Source organism: Electrophorus electricus, chromosome 5 (assembly GCF_013358815.1).
Source record: "Electrophorus electricus isolate fEleEle1 chromosome 5, fEleEle1.pri, whole genome shotgun sequence".
NCBI classification, from domain to species: Eukaryota; Metazoa; Chordata; class Actinopteri; order Gymnotiformes; family Gymnotidae; genus Electrophorus; species Electrophorus electricus.
Genome location: NC_049539.1, coordinates 24,580,463 through 24,599,192, shown reverse-complemented (window position 1 = coordinate 24,599,192; position 18,730 = coordinate 24,580,463). Strand labels below are relative to the sequence as shown.

Below are 18,730 nucleotides of genomic sequence, written 5' to 3'. Positions count from 1 at the left end.
AATATACTTTAATTAAAACAATTGATGATTCCAAATACTTATTTCATTAAATTTACATCACAACAAATCGAACTGAGCATTTTCTGTTTGGAACACATTTATATGCGTATCAGTCACCATCACAACATCATGTGTTAGTAATTTAGCTTACATAAAAACATGCGTGCAAACACACACACACACACACACACACACACACACACACACACACACACACACACACACACACACACACACACATTTTTAGTATGTATCATTTACCCCTATGCTTTAAGCATTTTATTTAGTTATAGAGTGAACACATGTTGTCCTACAATACATGCAATATATATATATATATATATATATATATATAATTTTTTTTATTAAATTTTTATTTTTCTACACTATGAACAGCAAATTACCATGAATATAAGTAACATACTCTCCATTCTTGCACTGGTCACATCAACCTCCCAAATTAATCCAGTTTGTGGTACATCACGTTAACTGCTCAAATGCAATTACAGATCTTCAAATAGTATCTGATGCTTTTGTGTTCGATGACACGGACACTTTTCTCTGGTCGTGTTTGTCAAAACTAGAGAGTACAGATATGAAAAATATGGCAGAGATCACAGCCTCTTATGGCTGTTGTTGGTTAAAATAATTAACTATGTAAAGCTGTTCCAAACAATGAAGGAATGATGTATAACTTTGTTCTATAACAGTACACTGCTAGTTTCTTACTGAAGAATATACAACCTTAGTGTCCACCACTTCAGTGTGTCTCCCTGATTTCTTGGTTTTCTTATCAGAAAACTGTAGATCAGCATATTTAGAATCTTGCTCCTGTAATAGTACAAAAAATTACAACTAGATGATAAATTATTTTATCAATGGTGTATTCCTTTAGTCAATACTAATATCCAAATTCCCTGTATTATTATAGTCATGAAATTTATTTTAAGATCTGATTCTTTATATATTTTATGATTCCTCATTTGTAAAAGTTCTACTGTTCCAAAACCTTTCTAATTTGATCACAATTAGTTAGACTGCTTTTGGAGAAATTTAATAACATGTTAAGTAAATATTCTCCTAAATAAAGGTGTTCTTTCTTTTTCTTTCTTTCCATATATATGTGGGTTTCAAATATCATGTATTTTCATATTTACCTCTTTCTTTTGTTGTACTTTATCGTCAGTTTCTGTAAGAATCAGTCAAAAGCTCTATTATTAATATAACATTAACAATATAACATAGTTTTTTAGTTTTTGTTCTGAGTTGTATTTTTGAACATGCGTAAAATCTTAATGGATCAGTTTTAAACAGCAGTATCAGCTGTACCGTCTTGGTGTTGTTTTCTCTTCTTCAACATGACTAGAAGAACACTGATGAGAATCACAATCACACCACCGAACACTACTATCAGCATGAAGTAGACTTCGGAAAAGCAGTGAGCTGGAGAAGAGATGTAAAGAAAGGAGTTATTTTTAAATCTGTACATGTGACTTTGCACTGAATTTCATCTATGTCTTTCAGTTAATTATTTACAATCAAATTTTAAACAGCAGAATATAAACCACGAAATTAAGAGAGGATGGTTCAATATATGAATATGAATGAATATGAGATCACAAACCTACAGAACTGGTTTTGGATGGTGTTTCACTTTTCTCTAGAAAGCAACAACAACAAAAAAACAGTTTAATGATTTATTAAATTTCATGAATTTAATATTAACCATAATTTTACTTCTCTATAGTGCATAACTATTGAATATCAAATATGTAATGTAATGTGATTCTTTTGCACAGAAAGTTACCTGATCAGCTAAAGAATATAACAAGATATAACATACCTTCTTCAAATGTTCTTTTGAAATGTGTTTCATTTCGCTCTGAAACAAAATGTTTTAAGTGACTATGACAGTCACATGATTCAATAAAGAACATCATAATACAGAAACATCTTTAAAACAACATAAATATTTGTGAATGAGTAATATAATGAGATTCATCACAAAATGTTACCTATCACTTGTAAATATGTAGCATTGCTGAAGGAAATTTGAGTGCTTCGTGGAATGCCACAGTAATACAGTCCTGAATCAGTGTAATTCACTCCAGTTATTGTCAGAGAGGTGTTCTGGGAGTTTACAGTCATCACAATATGTTTACTTTGATTAACAAGAGAACAGGGGTGAGATGGAGAATATTTTAAATACAACTGGCACGCAACACGATGTGGAACAGAATGATTTGTGTGCTTGAACCAATATATGTGACCTGGTTCTATCTGGTCATACTGGTTCCAAATGGTGACATCATCACCAGGTTCTGCCACCAATATTAAAGTGTCTGGAGAGCCCAGAGTCACTGCAATCAAATCTGTAACTCATAAATCAACAAAAATAGAAAAAAACATGAACTGTCTGAGGCGGGCAGTATAAAAACATTCATCTGAAAAAGTATAATCTTTATGACTTCTTCAAAACAATAAAGTTTGTTCTGTCTATTTAATGTAAATGAAATTAATATTACTTACCCATGCCATGAAAAAAGAGAATCAGAACCGAAATACAAGCCATCACTGTTATCAGAGTAGACACGAAGAGGAAATGTGACGTGAATAAAACTGTGCTTTATATTGTAGGAGGTGTGGCTTATACAATACATGAAAATGAATCATCATTATAGTGTAAATATAAAAAATGTAATTAATAACAAATAAATAAACAGATCATAATAGACATTGACAATAGATAATAAAGACAAAAATAAATAAATGTCATCATTAATCAATGTCCCCAAGTGCTCCTGTCAATACTTGGACAACCTTGGTTTTAACTTTCCACATTCTATATATATTTTTTCTCTTTCTGACTCTAGTATTTATCGAATGTATCATCTTTCGTCATTTATAATATTACTACCATTTTGGACTGTCATACTTACCACTACTGCTGTTTTTCTGGTAGTTATCTATTGTTTATGTGTTTAGTTCACTATGACTTTGTCTTAAGTCTGTCTCTTAAGTCTCACCAAAGCTTACTTTTGGAATTATTGCTTCTACAAACATTTGTGAAGGAATGGGTGACTCTCAGGAACTCAGTGAATTTCAGTGTGGTACCGTGATAGAATGCCAGCTCTGGAATAAGTCCAGTCGTGATATTTCCTCTCTACTAAATATTTCACAGTCAACTGTCAGTGGTATTATAACAAAGTGGAAGTGATTGGAAATGACAGCAACTCAGCCATGAAGTAGTAGGCCACGAAAAAGAACAGCAGGGTCTACCACATCACCAAGCGCAATGCAAAGCATCGGATGCAGTGGTGTAGAGCACTCCGCCACTGGATTCTAGAGCAGTGAAGACGTGTTCTCTGGAGTGACAATCTCCTGCCAATCTCTGTCTGCCATTCTCATGGATGAATCTGGGTTTGACGGTTGCCAGGAGAATGGTACTTGTCTGACTGTACTGTGCCAAGTGGAAGGTTTGGTGGAGGGGGGATTATGGTGTGGGGTTGTTTTTCAGGAGTTGGGCTCAGCCCCTTAGTTCCAGTGAAAGGAACTGCTAATGGTTCAGCATACCAAGAGATTTTGGACAATTTCATGCTTCCAACTTTGTGGGAACAGTTTGGGGATGGCCTCTTCCTGTTCCAACATGACTGCGTACCAGTGCCCAAAGCAAGGTCTACAAAGACATGGATGAGTGAAATTGGTGTGGAAGAACTTGATTGGCCTGCACAGAGTCCTGACCTCAATATATATATAAATAAATAAACATTTTAGCATTCATCTGTTGGCACAATATCTGCTTAGTTCACTACAATTTGTCTGACTCTGTAGGTCTCACAAAAGATTGGTTTAGTTTTTTTCACAATTCTCTGTGGCTCCTTGTAAGATGTTCTCCTGTATTATCCCCACTGCTTGGTTGTGTCTCTGAGTGTATATGGTACTGGACCGTCTAAGTAGCTCCGTGGTACAGTTTGCTTGTCCAGTGTGATGCACCCCAGTTTCCACCGATTCCACCGATGATACTGAGTGCTTGTACTTGTGCTGCCATAATTAGTGCCCCTGTGTTCAGTCCTGGCTTCTCCAGCCATTGGTAGGATTATCTTATGTCAGCCATCTCAACCTTCTATCACTGATACATTCCATGGAGGACTTTATCCTGCCATGACACCTTCTCTGCTTCCATGGTGACCGTGTCCTCCATCTGTCTGAAACATTTATTCATCCTTGGGGTAAATGGCTTGGATGTATTCATAGATTTTCATGTGTCATGTCCCCACCCTGACACTAATTTTTTGGAGCCTTAGATGTTCCTGGGAGTGCTCTCTTTGGACTGAGATCAGTTTTGTAATTCCTAGGGTTTGTTAGAGCCACTTCTCCAGCTTAAGGGTCACAGCCCCAAGTACTCCAATCACCACTGGAACAACATTAACCCTCCACCTTCTCTCTGGTTCCTCAGGTGAACTTCTGTAATCAGTCAACAATAAACCAGTCATTGGAGTGACAAGGGTATCTACTGAGAACAGTGCTCAAGGTTCTAATGCAAAGCGCAAAGACAGGGTCCACACTGAGGATGGAAAGCACCCAGACCTTGGTGTGCAGTATGAATAGAAAAAAATAGCTCTTAAGTGAGCAGTCCAAAACCTTTGATGTGGTTAAAGGCCTTTGTGTTCATGCAAAAGCAAACTGTCAGTGCACACATGTGCACACACATCCACACAGAACAGTTTCCATCACACAGTGCTCTAGACATAAGATACACAAAAGATGAGCTAAATTAAGCTAAAGTAAACGATGTTAAACAGACATTTAAAAAACTGGAAATTAATGTAATATTTGGGTTTATGATCCACTACAAGTGAACCCATCCCATTGCGGCAGTCTATAAATTGCCATTCCCAAAGTCTCTTATTGTGCTGAGAATTCGTCTACTACAGTAAAGCACTACACCACTACACCCTCTAAAAATTAAACCAGAGAACTATAACTAAACATAAGCATAGAAAATTTACAGCCTTTACAAAAATAGAACACATAAATCTTCAACCATGTTTGAACAAGTGGAGAGCTGGGTTATGTTAGTAGAATATGAGTTTGAATTTCAATGCCACATCTCTATGTGTTCAGGGGTCTCTGACGTTGTAGTGCTGTGCTCTCTTTGCGATGAAGGAAGGTTTAGGGTGAAGCTAGCCAAGTGAGAGTGTCTGTTAGGCCACATTTAACACATTCACTCAGCTGTCCTACAACATCCTGCATGAGGCAGGTCAGTGCTGTGGCCGACTGCATGAGCTAATTTACACTCCAGGGTGGTAGCTATCAGCAAAGAAAGAAACAAAAAATGTAATGCAGCTTCAAAGAATGCAAAGATCAAAAAGTCTGACTGTATATAAAAAGGTAGAGAGTACAACCAGTACAACCAGTGAGAGTGCTCACAAAGACAAGACAAAACAAGACAAGCCGACATGTAACCATGAGCCCTATAAAGAATAACAGGTGGGAGAACAGTGCCAGCAGAGGGTAGAGGGAGCAGTGTGAGTTTGTAATATGAACATAAATAAAAACTTCAAACATAATAAAATATTATGCAGTGAACATCTCTGACATGGAAATGAATTCAATAAATGTTAAAATATGTAAAAAAAAATATATATATATATATATATATTTTTTTTTAAGGTAAAAATGAAAATTTAAAAATAAAAATGTTATAACCTAAGTGAAGTACATGTAACTACTGAACAAGATGCACAGCAGTTTTAGGTGTTTGTAGTTTTGTGTCTGTAAAACAAAATATGTCTCAGTGATGTCACTGGAGAATGAAGACATATTCCTGATTAGTGACATATGTCTGCCCCCTAGTGGTAAAGAGATGCCTTCTTGAAACTTGACCATAATTGATTAGATTTCTTAATTAACGTGTTATCTTGTCCAAAGATAAAATGTCATGCCCACACCTGTAAACTACCATACCCCAGTTTTTAAAGTTTACATTTTTAGCATTTGGCAGATGCTTATTGGTGGAAAGCATAGAGAGAGTCCTTCAGGAGGCTTCTTTAACTATTTTCCCTTCTCTTGTGGGAGGGTAAGAACCCCTGTCCACTGCCTACACATGTATTTTTGAAATGGTCATCTGAAATGGTATTTTTGATTGTGGTCATCACCATATGGGAATACATGATGAAAATGTGAATGAAAGAAACCAGGAGAAAAAAATACCCTACATCCATTTGTTCATGTTCTGTAGTTGAATGGCAAGAATATGTTCTTGAGATTTAGGAGCATTGAGACGTCTCTGACATCTGGGTGTTTGTGATGTGGTTAATTTGTGTCTATGTGGTGTGACTTTGAGATAGCAGAGGAGTTTGAAGTGGAATAATTGAAAATAAGTAGTTTTCTTTTGGTAATATTTAAATTTTGACAGTAGATATTCTAACAATGAGGCAGAGTGGAGGATTAAACCAGCCTTGAAGGTTGGAATTAATAGTTGTGAGTAATGAATTGAAATTGAATTTGGGCAGCTCTGATGGCTAGGTGGTGACCTTGATGTCCAATATGTGATGTACAGAGAGCTTAGGGGTATGTGGAAGGATTGGGCAGTAGTGTCAGATAAGTTCAGCAATGTCTGATCAGTTCAGCGGTATTCAGATTTTGTAGAAATGTAGAAATGACAAGAACATTATACAGGAACAGTAATACATCATCTGCATGGCTGGGGTCTTGATAATGTAACGGTGAGCGGTAAGGAGGTCAACGCATGTGCGGAGAAGAACGAGATTTATTATAGGCAAATCCAAAATCAGAGTCATTGTAGCACTCTAGGGTCATAGAACCAACATGGAGAGCATGTTGATACATGAGCAAAACAACAACACACGAAGGCAAACAGGGGAATCAGGCTATAACAAAGACTAGGGAAAACCTGGGGCTAAGAAACACCAAGGTTAGGATCCACAGAGTACAAACTTACAGGCATACGGAGACATTTTTTCAAAAACATTCATTAAACACATAAAGGCACATATTCAAATAAACACAACCATTAAAAAAAACATGAAATGTACAGCAAATACACAGGGTTCAAGACAGGCTTTAAATACATAAACTTAACAAGACTAGAAATGAGGGACAAGTGTGGAAAACCAAACAAAGGTGGAGAAAATACACAAGACAGGGAAAACTTGGAATACAGAAGCTGGGAGGGACTAATCGTGATAAGTGATAAGTGATAATAAGTGATAGTGGACAGTTACTTGAGGGTAGGGTAGGATCAGCTGTGAAATCAAAGTCCTTCTGAATGTTTAGGAGTGATATATACATTATATATAGGTCAAAAAGATTCAGAGTATATATTTCATCTTCTTGACATACCGTTTGTCACAGTGCACCCTCCACTCAGCCTCCACTGCCGCCCCCTGCCACACACACTGTGCCCTCCTTGTTCCCAATCACCTGTTTATTGATTACCTCTACCTGTCCCTAATTTCATTATTTGTCTCTCTTTCTTATTTAAGTCCACAGGAACACTCTTCCAGTGCTGCACATTATTCCTCACTACTGTGTTCAGAAGACGCCCCGAGTATTACTGCTGCTCTGCTGGGTCTTAACTACCCCCAGTTTTACTCTTTGTTACCTTTTTCATCTGGTTGTTTTGTTCACTGTGCTCCTTTGTTTTCTGACCAGCGGAGAATAAATGTATACTCCTCTCTCACTCCCTCTGTTCACCCCTTCACACCTTTCAGGGTAACTTCATTTGCTGTGCAAAAATATACTACACAGCTTCACTTCTGAAAGATGCTCCGCTGTCTACAATCTGCAAGCATGAGCAAAGTTCCTCAGAATAACTGTCAGAATAAAGAATGTACAAATGTCAAGTTAAGTCAAATATATTTATATCGTGCTGTGACTTTTACAACAGCTGATGTCACCAAACAAATTTATAGATGTCCATGTCCAAGCCTCCAGTGGGCAAACCAAAAGGTGAGAGCTTGAAAGAAAAACTCCCAGAGAGCATGAGAAAGCAACCTTGAGAAGAACCAAGACTCAAAAGAGGAACCCGTCCTCTAAGGTTAACACTGGACATCACAAGAGCAAAATAAACAATAAAATCAAAAGATGCTTCCCTGAACCAAAGTCATCGGGAGTAGACGTACCTCAGCAGGAAGAGAGGACGCATAATTAGGCAAACGTGTTTTTAACACATTTTTTCAGACAATTCAAATTTTAAAATAATCACTCTTAGGTCTTAAGTGGGTAAGTAGATTGTAAAATTTTAAACTTGAAGACCATTTTATTTATTAGAAGGTAAATATTAATCAACTGGGCTGTTTTTTTTTTTTGTTTTTTTTTTTTTTGCAAATGGAAAAGGGAATTTGCTTGTAGAAATGATTTGTTATATAATGAAATGTACAAATAGTTGTATGCCTTCAGTATTTGAAGAGTTTTGAAATATGAACACAGTAGTGAAATAGGCTTTTTCATGCTTATTTCTTAGGACTGCTAAGAATCACTGATGAGTTCTGCTGAACAGTATTGCTTGTGACACAACAGTCTTTGATAACAAAAAGGAGTTTCAAGGAGTATCAAGCAGTATCAAGATTTTCATTAAATTTATGGACATGATGAATTTAAAAAAATACTAGACATATTTTATTGGAATCTACAGTCTTCTTTTGTGTGTTGTCCAGCTGTGCATTTGTCAGTCTGATAAATGGATATTTCCTGAAAGACTGCACTATCAAAGGCTCTTTAAGATCTCAAACTATGAGGGTGCTCTGTTACAAAAGAGGGCTGTGCGCTGTTCCTGAATGCATACCACATGTAGCAAGTGCTGGACATTTCTTACAATCAATCATAAAGAAGAATGACTTTGTACACCTTTTTTACCTTCAAAACTTAAACGTTTCTAACAATTGAATCAAGGAAGTGGAAGACGGAGCTTTCAGAGATTCCACTGCCTTGCAAGAGTTAAATCTCACGCATAACAAACTCACGTTGATCACAGGAGGATTCTTCCAGAATCGGTTTAATCTCACTGTGCTTCGAATGGATGGAAACCTCATTACAAATATTAATCCATTTGCTTTCTCCCTCTTATCAGTCTGGTAATGTTGAATGTGTCAGGAAAATATCTTTGTGACATATACAAAATACAGCCTGTTTTCCAAATGCCCCACATCCAGAAACTGCACACTGGAAAAAATAGATTTTCTTCTTTTCAAACAATACATGTATCAAATACATCCACACAACTGAAAGTCCTGGATCTGTCCCATAATCCATTGCAGTTGTTCAAGATCACAGCTGATATTTTTCCTCACCTTGAAACATTAGACCTAGCTTTCACAAATTACTTAAGAAACATCAACAGACTTAATTTAAGTGGATCACCAATAGCAGCAGAGGAGTTGAAAATGTTGCTGCAAACCTAAGTCTACTCTGGTTAAACTTAATATTTACTACCTAGGGGATCAGACAGTGAAAACCCTGATTAAAACTATCTGCCTGATCAGCTCACTTAGAATGCTTCATTTGCAGTTAAACAATATCAGTTCAACATCAGAGAATGAACTAAATGACTACACAAGTCTGACAGTACTGGATGAAACAATATATCTAACATAACAAAACTGACATTTAAATCAATGAGTAACCTCCAAAGCTTGGATATGTCCCATAACAAACTGAATAACGTTCCTGCTGACATCAGAAATCTGTCCACCTTGGAGGTTCTAGACCTTACCAACAATTTCATAACTACTTTAACATGCTCAGACTTCACCAATTTAACACAATTAAAGAAACTTCAGATTTACAGAAATCCTTTGATCACCCTGGAACGATACACTTTTCAGAGTTTATATAATTTGAAGAGGCTCCTTCTTGGCTCAGGTAGACTGTTTACTTTAAAAGGCTATTTCATGAAGGCTCTCCCTAATCTAGAAGATTTGGAGTTACCACCCAACAAACTAAATATTATCCAGCCAAGTGACTTTGTGTGTTTGCATTTGTGGAGGAAAAATCAGTTGGATTTGAGTCAGCTGTGCAGATGAGTGAGTTTTATTGGTTCTGCCCCTTATGCATCGACGGAGAGAAGCCTCCAACTTCTCTCTCACATGAGTTCATATACCCCCACCATTCCCCGTTGTTCTCTCATGAGCTAATCTCGTGACTCCAGGTGCCAGGCTTCTCAACCATCCTTGAACATTCTTTTCTGCTAAAAACAAGTTGTTACTCCCTGCTGCTGCACCCCTGCCCAGCAACAGTTAAGCGATAACTGTCATACTCCATCACTTCTCTATTCGCATTTCTTGCAGACTGGTCAAGATGAGGGCAAAGGTCACATAAAGGTCACATATTCCTTACTTCCTCCTTTCAGCAAGCCCTAAGCATTTTCCCTCACATTTCCCCCTTTGATAATATCATACATTATCACTATCTAACATGTTTTTGCAAATACACTTATTCAACTCATTTGAGGCTAGTCCTCAAACGGGTAACGTGCATAATAATAAAGTTCATGAATGCATTTCTAAACATCAGGATCCATCATCCAGTCGGGAAGAGGGTTTAAGTCTGGTTCCTCATCAGGGTCGAAGTCATCCTGAAGCTGCAGGGCATCTACCTTCCCAATATTGTAGGGAAATGATCACAGTTGTGGAGCGACTAATCGAGCTACAATCCTGGAACAACAGTACAACACACATGGAGCAAAACACAAAAGCAATAACATCACACAGATAATGGGGATGAAAATTTGAAGTAACAGCTGGTCTCATGGGCCCCACTGCTGCTGAGGTTGAGATAACCAAGATTCTACTTCTGGAGGAGGAGGTAGACCATCTCTCATGGCCATAGTTAAATCGGTTAAGTTATGATGACCATCTGGAATGTAAAAACAACAGTCAGTGCCCAACACTTTGCACACTTCCCCTTCCTTTGCTAAAATCGTATCGAGAACAAGCCTGTGTTGAAGGACAGCGGTGCGAATGGGGGACAACTCCTTGTCTTTTGTTCCTAAAGCCACTTCAATTGCGTTTGATAAAGGTCGTGTCTGCCATGCCAGCCCATTTAATTTTTGCAAGGTAGCAGCAGTGCTGCTGCCAGGTAGTAGGGCCCAACCCATTGTTGCCCCCGGGGTCATCCAGGGGTCCCACAGATGATACCCATGCCACCAGTGAGGCATGGTCACTTCTCGTTTTCTCCTGCTTGAGCTTTTGTCCTGAATTGTCTCTGATGGAATAAGGACTCTGATGGAGGGGGGGGGGGGGGGGGTGCAGTACTAGAGTAAAGAAGCAACACCCATCTGGTGGGATGATATGATAGGCATGCCGTTCGCATGCCCAAGAGCAGCCCCGGGCAGAGTTGAAATGTTATCTGAAGTGCGTTGTGTGTCATTGTATGTTATCCTGGTGAGGTAGTTGCTAACCCCCACCCTCGTCCCACCTACTCTACAGAAGCAGGTTTCACCCCTTTTCTGTGGTATTTCAACCCTGATTGTGGGGGGTTTGTACAGCCCTGTTCTTGCTTTGATAGGTGTACCTGCTTGGAGTGGTGCCATTTCGTACTAATGCTCTGGCATGAAGTCGTCTCATGCCTTGTGGAAGGGAACTCTTTCCCAGAGCACCATTTACCATGGGATCCCATTTCAATGGTTTACTTGCTCATTTGAATGCCATGTGGTGACATATCCAGCAGGGACCACTGGTATTCAACTGACTATGATGCAGGAGTGCCAATGCACAGGCTACGTTTCCGTCACATGTGGCTAGCACGTGCTGGGCTAGTCCTGGAGTTTGGGGATGTTCGCCATTGAGGTCAGACTCCTCTGCCCCTAGGTTATCCCCATAAATCCGGTTCTATTTCCTCAGTCATAGACAGTCGCAGACTCTCCTGTGGTGGAGGAAAACTGATCAGTATGGTGAACCTTTTAACCCATCTGTCTGCCCCTGCCGTTTCTACACCACACCAGTACATGTCCGCATCCGAGGGAAGGACCGGTTCAAAGGTGTAGGTCGTGGGTCTGTATCCCCCTGGTCTCCACGGTGCCTTGGTTGCCTTGCACCGAGGTTCCCAACAGGTGGTGGTTACTGCCTCTTTAGCATAACCGTTACCGGTGCTACCATCACAACATCTTTTCAATCACATGGGTCTCTGCACAAATAATTTGGCTCCACGTTTTCTAAGGGAGTGGCACAAGTGATGACCCCTTTGGTGACATTAATGAGGATATATTGGGAGGTGGATATTCCCAATATCTCTGTGTCCAAATTTGCCAGTTTCAATAACAAGAGGAGCAGCATCCTGTTGAGGGGTGAGGGTTAACCACCCTTGATTCCCTCAGGACGAGAGGGCAGCACGTGGCCTTTTCCTCCCTGCTCCCCCCTTAGGTTGGTTACCTTATCACACCTCAGGATCAGGAGCTCTTTTGCAATGCGATGTGTGCATCCAAGTCTTCCTTCCTTGGACCTTGACAGAGGTGAGAGTAGTCAGGAGAACCTGTGCTGGTCCCAGCCACCGTGGTTTGTTTCACTGGCTTCTTCTAAGGTCCTTAATCACCACCCAGTCCCCGGGCTTCAGGTCATGGAGTGGTCTGTCTGCTTCTGTGGGAAGATTCGCCTTCAGCTGGAGCCGACCTGAGAAAGAGATGCATGCAGTCTAATAAAGTAAGAAAGCATGATGTCAGATATGGGGCCTTCCAGCTGGTTAATTGGTCCCATTCCTCTGAATCCTGCATTTGCTGGGCGTCCAAACAGCATCTCATACGGGCTAAGATCGTGTTTTGCCTTTGATACCATCCTCATGCTCATGAGCACCAGTGGGAGGGCCTTAGTCCATGCCAGGCCCATCTCCTGACATGTTTTTGCCAATTTGGATTTGAGTGTGCCATTTTCCCTTTCCACTGCTCCACCACTAGCGGGGTGGTAGGCACAGTGCTGGCGCATGTCTATGCCTTGGTATTTTCTTACCATGTCTAATGCCTGATTTAAGAATGGGGTACCGTTATCACTGGATATTCTTTTGGGAATTCCCCACCTGGGAATAATTTCAGTCAACAAAGCTTTTGCCACCACCTCAGCACCCTGCTCCCCCATAGGAAACACTTCCACCCATTTAGAAATGATAAACACAATAACAAGGCAGTATTTTTTTCCCTTCCCTCAGTGTTAATTCTATGAAGTCCATTTGTAGGTGTTGGAATGGTTCTTGTAGTGGAGGGGGTGCTGCCTGAGGCACTGATTTTCTTCGTCCTGCATTGTTCTGTGCACATATAATGCAGCGGCTACAAAAATGTTTAGAGTAAGCTGTAAACCCCTTTGTATACCAATGTTTCATGATTTGTTGTGTCATCCCCCCTTTGCTTATGTGCAAACGCCCGTGAACAATGGTAGCCATATAAGGAAACATGTAGCGTGGTAGGCAAGGTTTGCCTTCGGGTCCACACCATATTTTATCACTGAGAGTGCATCCAGCCCTTTTCCAAGTGGCCTTTTCTTCTGATGAGGCACTCTGCTGCATTTGGGATATTTGGAGAGTGGGAGTAATGGGAACTGACACAGCTTGCAGTGTCACTGGAAGCCTGGCAGCTCTTTTTGCTGCCAAGTCAGCATGGTGATTCCCTTTTGACACTTCGTCTGTGCCTTTAATATGGGCTGTGCACTTACACACAGCTATAGCAGTTGGTAAGGTGATCGCATCTAGCAGGGCCGCAACAAGGCAATGGTGCTGAATATGTTGCCCTGAACTAGTGAGCATTGGAATACTGAATACTAATTGGAATACTATGCATTGGAATACTGAAAAAGGAGTTAGCTAGGTCCACGACGGTGAACCATTTACTATCGTCTGGCATAGATGAGATGATTTTGTGTGGGTTTGGGACACTTGGGGCTCTTTATCTAACTGCTGTATTGGAGGTCCTATACAAACCTCCATTCGTTACGACCTGGTTTTTTAACACGGAAAATTGGTGTTCATACAGGTGAATCCGGGCATGGCACTATCACTCCTGCATCCAGGAGGTCTTTGAACACTGGTTTAATGCCTTCTATGGCTTCTGGTTTCAGGGCATACTGACGTTGCTTGGGCCTTGGGTGTGATTTTTACTGGTGCTACCCCTTTAATCAACCCAACATCATTCCTCCCTCATGCCCACAACACATTGGGAACCTACTGCTGCTCTACACATTCACTCCAATGTTTGCTTTTGCAAGATAACCAAATAGAAAATATAAAGTCAGGAGCATTTAAAAGTTTACAGAATCTGATTCACCTGGACCTGCAATCAAACAAGATCACTCATACTTCAATAAGATCATCAGTCTTCTCAGGTCTCAAAAATCTGAAGACACTGATCTTAAACAACAATTACATAGCATATGCAAAACAGAACAGACTCAGGCAACCACCATTTAAATATATGGAGTCCTTATATGCTTTAAAGATTTTTAGCCAGGGTAATGGAGGAATGAGAAATCTTCCTTTAAACTTTCTGGAAGGACTGAAATCATTAAAGATAATTTTTGCTGGAAATCTAAGCATTAACACTATATATCCTGACACTTTTATTTATACACCATACTTGTGGCGACTGGACCTCAGCAAAAAATGACTTAAAATCACTGTCTCCAGAAATATTTATACCAGTTAAGAAACTCAGCAGTCTCATGATGATTCAAGTAAAGATACAAACACTGGATTTTCTCATTTAAGCAAGACTTAGCAAATTACAAAGCTTGATGGTTAGAAGAAATTCAATAAATTTGATTAATGAGACTATAATTAAATCACTCTCAAATTTATCCATTTTGCATTTGCAAGTAAATGATTTTTCATGTGAATGTGACAATGCCTGGTTTATTAATTGGGCAATCACCAACAATGAAACACAAGTTTTAAATGCTGATCAAATGGATCTTGATATAAACTTGTGCACTGTTGATGTGGGATTTTTATGTTTTGGTTCCACTGCATTTGCAGTGCTTCTGACCCTGCTCAGTTCATTCCTCTATCACTTCTTGAAATGGCAGGTTGTTTATGGCTACTATCTTTAACTTTCATTTGTTTATGACAAAAGGCAACAGAGAACGCAAAAGCTCCAGGGCTTACAGTATGATGCTTTTATTTCCTACAACACCCATGATGAATTGTGGGTTATGAGAGAGCTGTTACCTCAGCTAGAAGGAGAGCAGGGCTGGAGGTTGTCTCTGCACCACGGGGACTTCCAACCAGGAAAACCCATCATAGATAACATTGTGGATGGCATCTATGGCAGCCACAAGACCATCTGTGTGATCACAGCCACAAGACCATCTGTGTGACTACCTGGAGAGTGAGTGATGTTCCAGAGAGATCCAGGTGGCAAGTTTCAGACTCTTTGATGAGAAAAATAATGTCCTCACCCTGGTGTTCCTGGGGAATATTCCAACATATCAGTTGTCTCCATACAACAGGATGAGAAGACTAATCAAGAAACACACCTATCTCAGCTGGCCCAAATCACAGCAGGGCACCCAGGCCTTCTGGCAGAAACTGAGAGCAGCTCTCCAATCCAATGTGGAAAGCAGGACTCAATTCTGTGAAGACAGCTAAGGTTTTGACAACATCTTGGGTAAACTGGAGCCTCATGTCAAATTTCAAAATCTTAATTAAAACTGGCTCAGAATGTGAAACGTCTTCCTCTGGTCAACACTGGACAGTAAATACATTACAAATAAAGCTGATTTTTCATTTTAACAATTTGCTTTAAATGAACAATAGTACCTTATAAGATTAATGAAATAACTAACCAAGATATCAAGATCTCCAACTTACCCATGAACCCCAAGATCTGCACCATTATTCTAACCTGAGAACAAATTTCCAACAGCTTGAGTAAACAAATAGATTTTCAACCTGGACATATGAACAAAGACTGTGTCTGAGTTCTGAACAATGTCTGGAATCTTATTGCAAAGCTGCAGAGATTTGTGTGAAAATGTTCTTCCCCTGCTTTAACTTTCAGCATTCAAGGTACTAACCAATAACCAGCACCATATGATCTACAAGGGTGTGATGGTTCAGAACAGGAAATAAGTTCACTCAGGTACTGATTGAGTTTTACATGTTTTCTCAGTTGTTCCTGGTGCTGCACTCAGATCAAGCAGAACCACTAAAGACATGTAGGCTTGATGAGAGGATAGCAAAAGATAATTTTTACCAACAGTGTCTTTCATTATGGGATCCTCATCTTGGGATACTGTGAAGGAGTAACAAAAACATCAACCTGGTTAATGGCAGAAATTTATCAATATACCACACACACCCTAATACTGTATATCACACACCTCTTACTGTATACCATACACCTCTTAATACTGTATACCAGACAGCTCATAATACAGATCATAACACTGTATAATATACATCTCATAATACTGTATACCACACAGTTCATAATACTGTATACCACAGAGCTCATAATACTGAATACCCTACACCTCATAATAATGTATACCACACAGCTCATATTACTATATACCCTACACCTCATAATAATGTATACCACACAGCTCATAATACTGTATATCCTACACCTCATAATAATGTATACCACACAGTTCATAATACTGTATACCACACAGTTCATAATACTGTATACCCTACACCTCATAATAATGTATACCACACAGTTCATAATACTGTATACCACACAGTTCATAATAATGTATACCACACAGCTCATAATACTATATACCCTACACCTCATAATAATGTATACCACACAGTTCATAATACTGTATACCCTACACCTCATAATAATGTATACCACACAGTTCATAATACTGTATACCACACAGTTCATAATACTGCATACCACACAGTTCATAATACTGTATACCCTACACCTCATAATAATGTATACCACACAGTTCATAATACTGTATACCATACAGTTCATAATACTGTATACCATGCACCTCATAATACTGTATACCATAATACTCTATAACACACAGCTCATGATATCTATGCTCATGTGATAAGCTTGAATGGAATATTTTACAGCATTTGCTTCAAGGCCTTTACTGCATAACCTGAGTGCCTCTTTTTGACATAAACAAAAAATATATAACTTGTACTTTTTAAACAGACATTGTTTAATGGTCTGTGTCTACTGTAAACATCACCCCGCATTTTTATTATTGACATCACTCCAGACTCACTTCCTTTTTAAGACCTTTCCAGTGCACAGCCCGACTTCTTTATTCTGTTTCTGCAAATATATGCAAAGTTTCTGGGTCAACTCAGAGTGAAACCAAGGCTAAAAGATGTGCAGACATGTTTGTAAAATTTACCTCCACAATGTTGTATTTTTAGATGTTGGACATTTTCTTTCCCTCAATAAGTGGAGTAAAGCATTTAACATCCTAAAACTAACAATGTTATCATTGTTTATTGATTAGCATAGTAAGAAAATTCTTGAAGAAACAACTTTCAGGTAATATATTCAAATAATATATAACGGACCACCATTATAAATTGCTCAGTGATGTTTATTTAGACAGCAAGTGGCATGTGGGAGCAATAAAGGGGCAGGGTGCAGGCGTGAGTCCAGAAACAAAAATACGTTTAATGAAACTGAAAATAATAACGATGAACATGAACAGCTGCTTGAAGACAACAATCAATATGGAAGACAGGCAACGGGAGGAACATATATATGGAGGAATCATGGAAGGGATCGAGGCACAGGAGAAATGAAGGAGAGACTACCTGGTCACAGGTGTGATGAGGAAGAGACTACCTGGACACAGGAAGATAGACGGAGGCTGAGGAGTGACGGGAGTGTTCAGCGGAGCAGGGGGAGTGACAACAGAAGACATGACAAATACAAAAAACTTAAATAATGGGGTTAGCAATACAGATGGCAGAGGCACCGGTACACATCATATGTAAGTGGTAAAATAAAAGAATTAAAAAACCCACTTTCTAAGCATATTTATAAATGTGCATAGATGTATGCTGTATGTATACTGAAACTTTCCGTCTGCTAAAAACTTGTGCATTATTCTAAAACATCTATAATATGTATTGGCAAAAGTATAAAGACTCAAAAAGACTAAAACATTTATGAATACATCTAACAAGCTACCGTGTGATGTCACGAACAATTTGTCAAATGGTTTGTCATCACAGACAAATACATTGTGGAGTCCATAGTGAGACGAAATAACATGTATCCTGTGTTATAGTTTAATTTGGATTAAGTTGTGGCTGAATTTCAGCACCCGGATTCAGACAAAATTGTTGCCATCATTCCACATTGGCATGTTGACTAGATGAAAGTAGTACGTGTGGGTCAAAAAACGGGCCATCACTCATTTGTTATCTGGGTAGGAAACTGGAAAAAACAGCTGAACAAAAGTCAAAACTCACAAGGCCAAATTGGACTTAACACTAACAGGCCCAGGAGAGCTATTTGGTAAACTTGCACAACTAGAAAACCATGTAGAGCAAGGCAGGCTTTGAACCACCACTCTCAGGGTTACTAAGCCAAGTGCTTTCTATCACACCTCATTCTGCCTATGAGGTACTGCATATATAGTTGAGGTGCTGAATCAGATGTTGCAGCAAAGGTCACTACTAGATGGTGTGCCAAGTCTGTATTTGAATATTTCTGCATTAAATCTTTGTTTACTATATACAAAACCTTAACTATCTCACCTGTAGAGAGTATACACACAGGTCTAACCCC

At 39.2% G+C, this 18,730-nt stretch overlaps 1 protein-coding gene and 2 pseudogenes across 1 annotated transcript; 2 read left to right on the top strand and 1 right to left on the bottom strand.

Annotated features, from left to right (window-relative positions):
- Positions 1-385: 385 nt before the first annotated feature.
- Positions 386-2,575, bottom strand: LOC113569474. Its single transcript, XM_035526259.1, has 7 exons — positions 2,530-2,575; positions 2,016-2,372; positions 1,844-1,882; positions 1,625-1,660; positions 1,330-1,443; positions 1,158-1,189; positions 386-831 (listed from the first exon to the last, which is right to left on the bottom strand). The coding sequence occupies exons 1-7, from the start codon at positions 2,570-2,572 to the stop codon at positions 718-720; spliced, it is 735 nt and encodes a 244-aa protein (XP_035382152.1). The 5' UTR covers positions 2,573-2,575; the 3' UTR covers positions 386-717.
- Positions 2,576-8,757: 6,182 nt separating this feature from the next.
- LOC113569387 lies at positions 8,758-11,156 on the top strand (annotated as a pseudogene).
- A 3,305-nt stretch (positions 11,157-14,461) lies between these two features.
- LOC113591079 lies at positions 14,462-15,585 on the top strand (annotated as a pseudogene).
- The last annotated feature ends 3,145 nt before the right edge of the window (positions 15,586-18,730 follow it).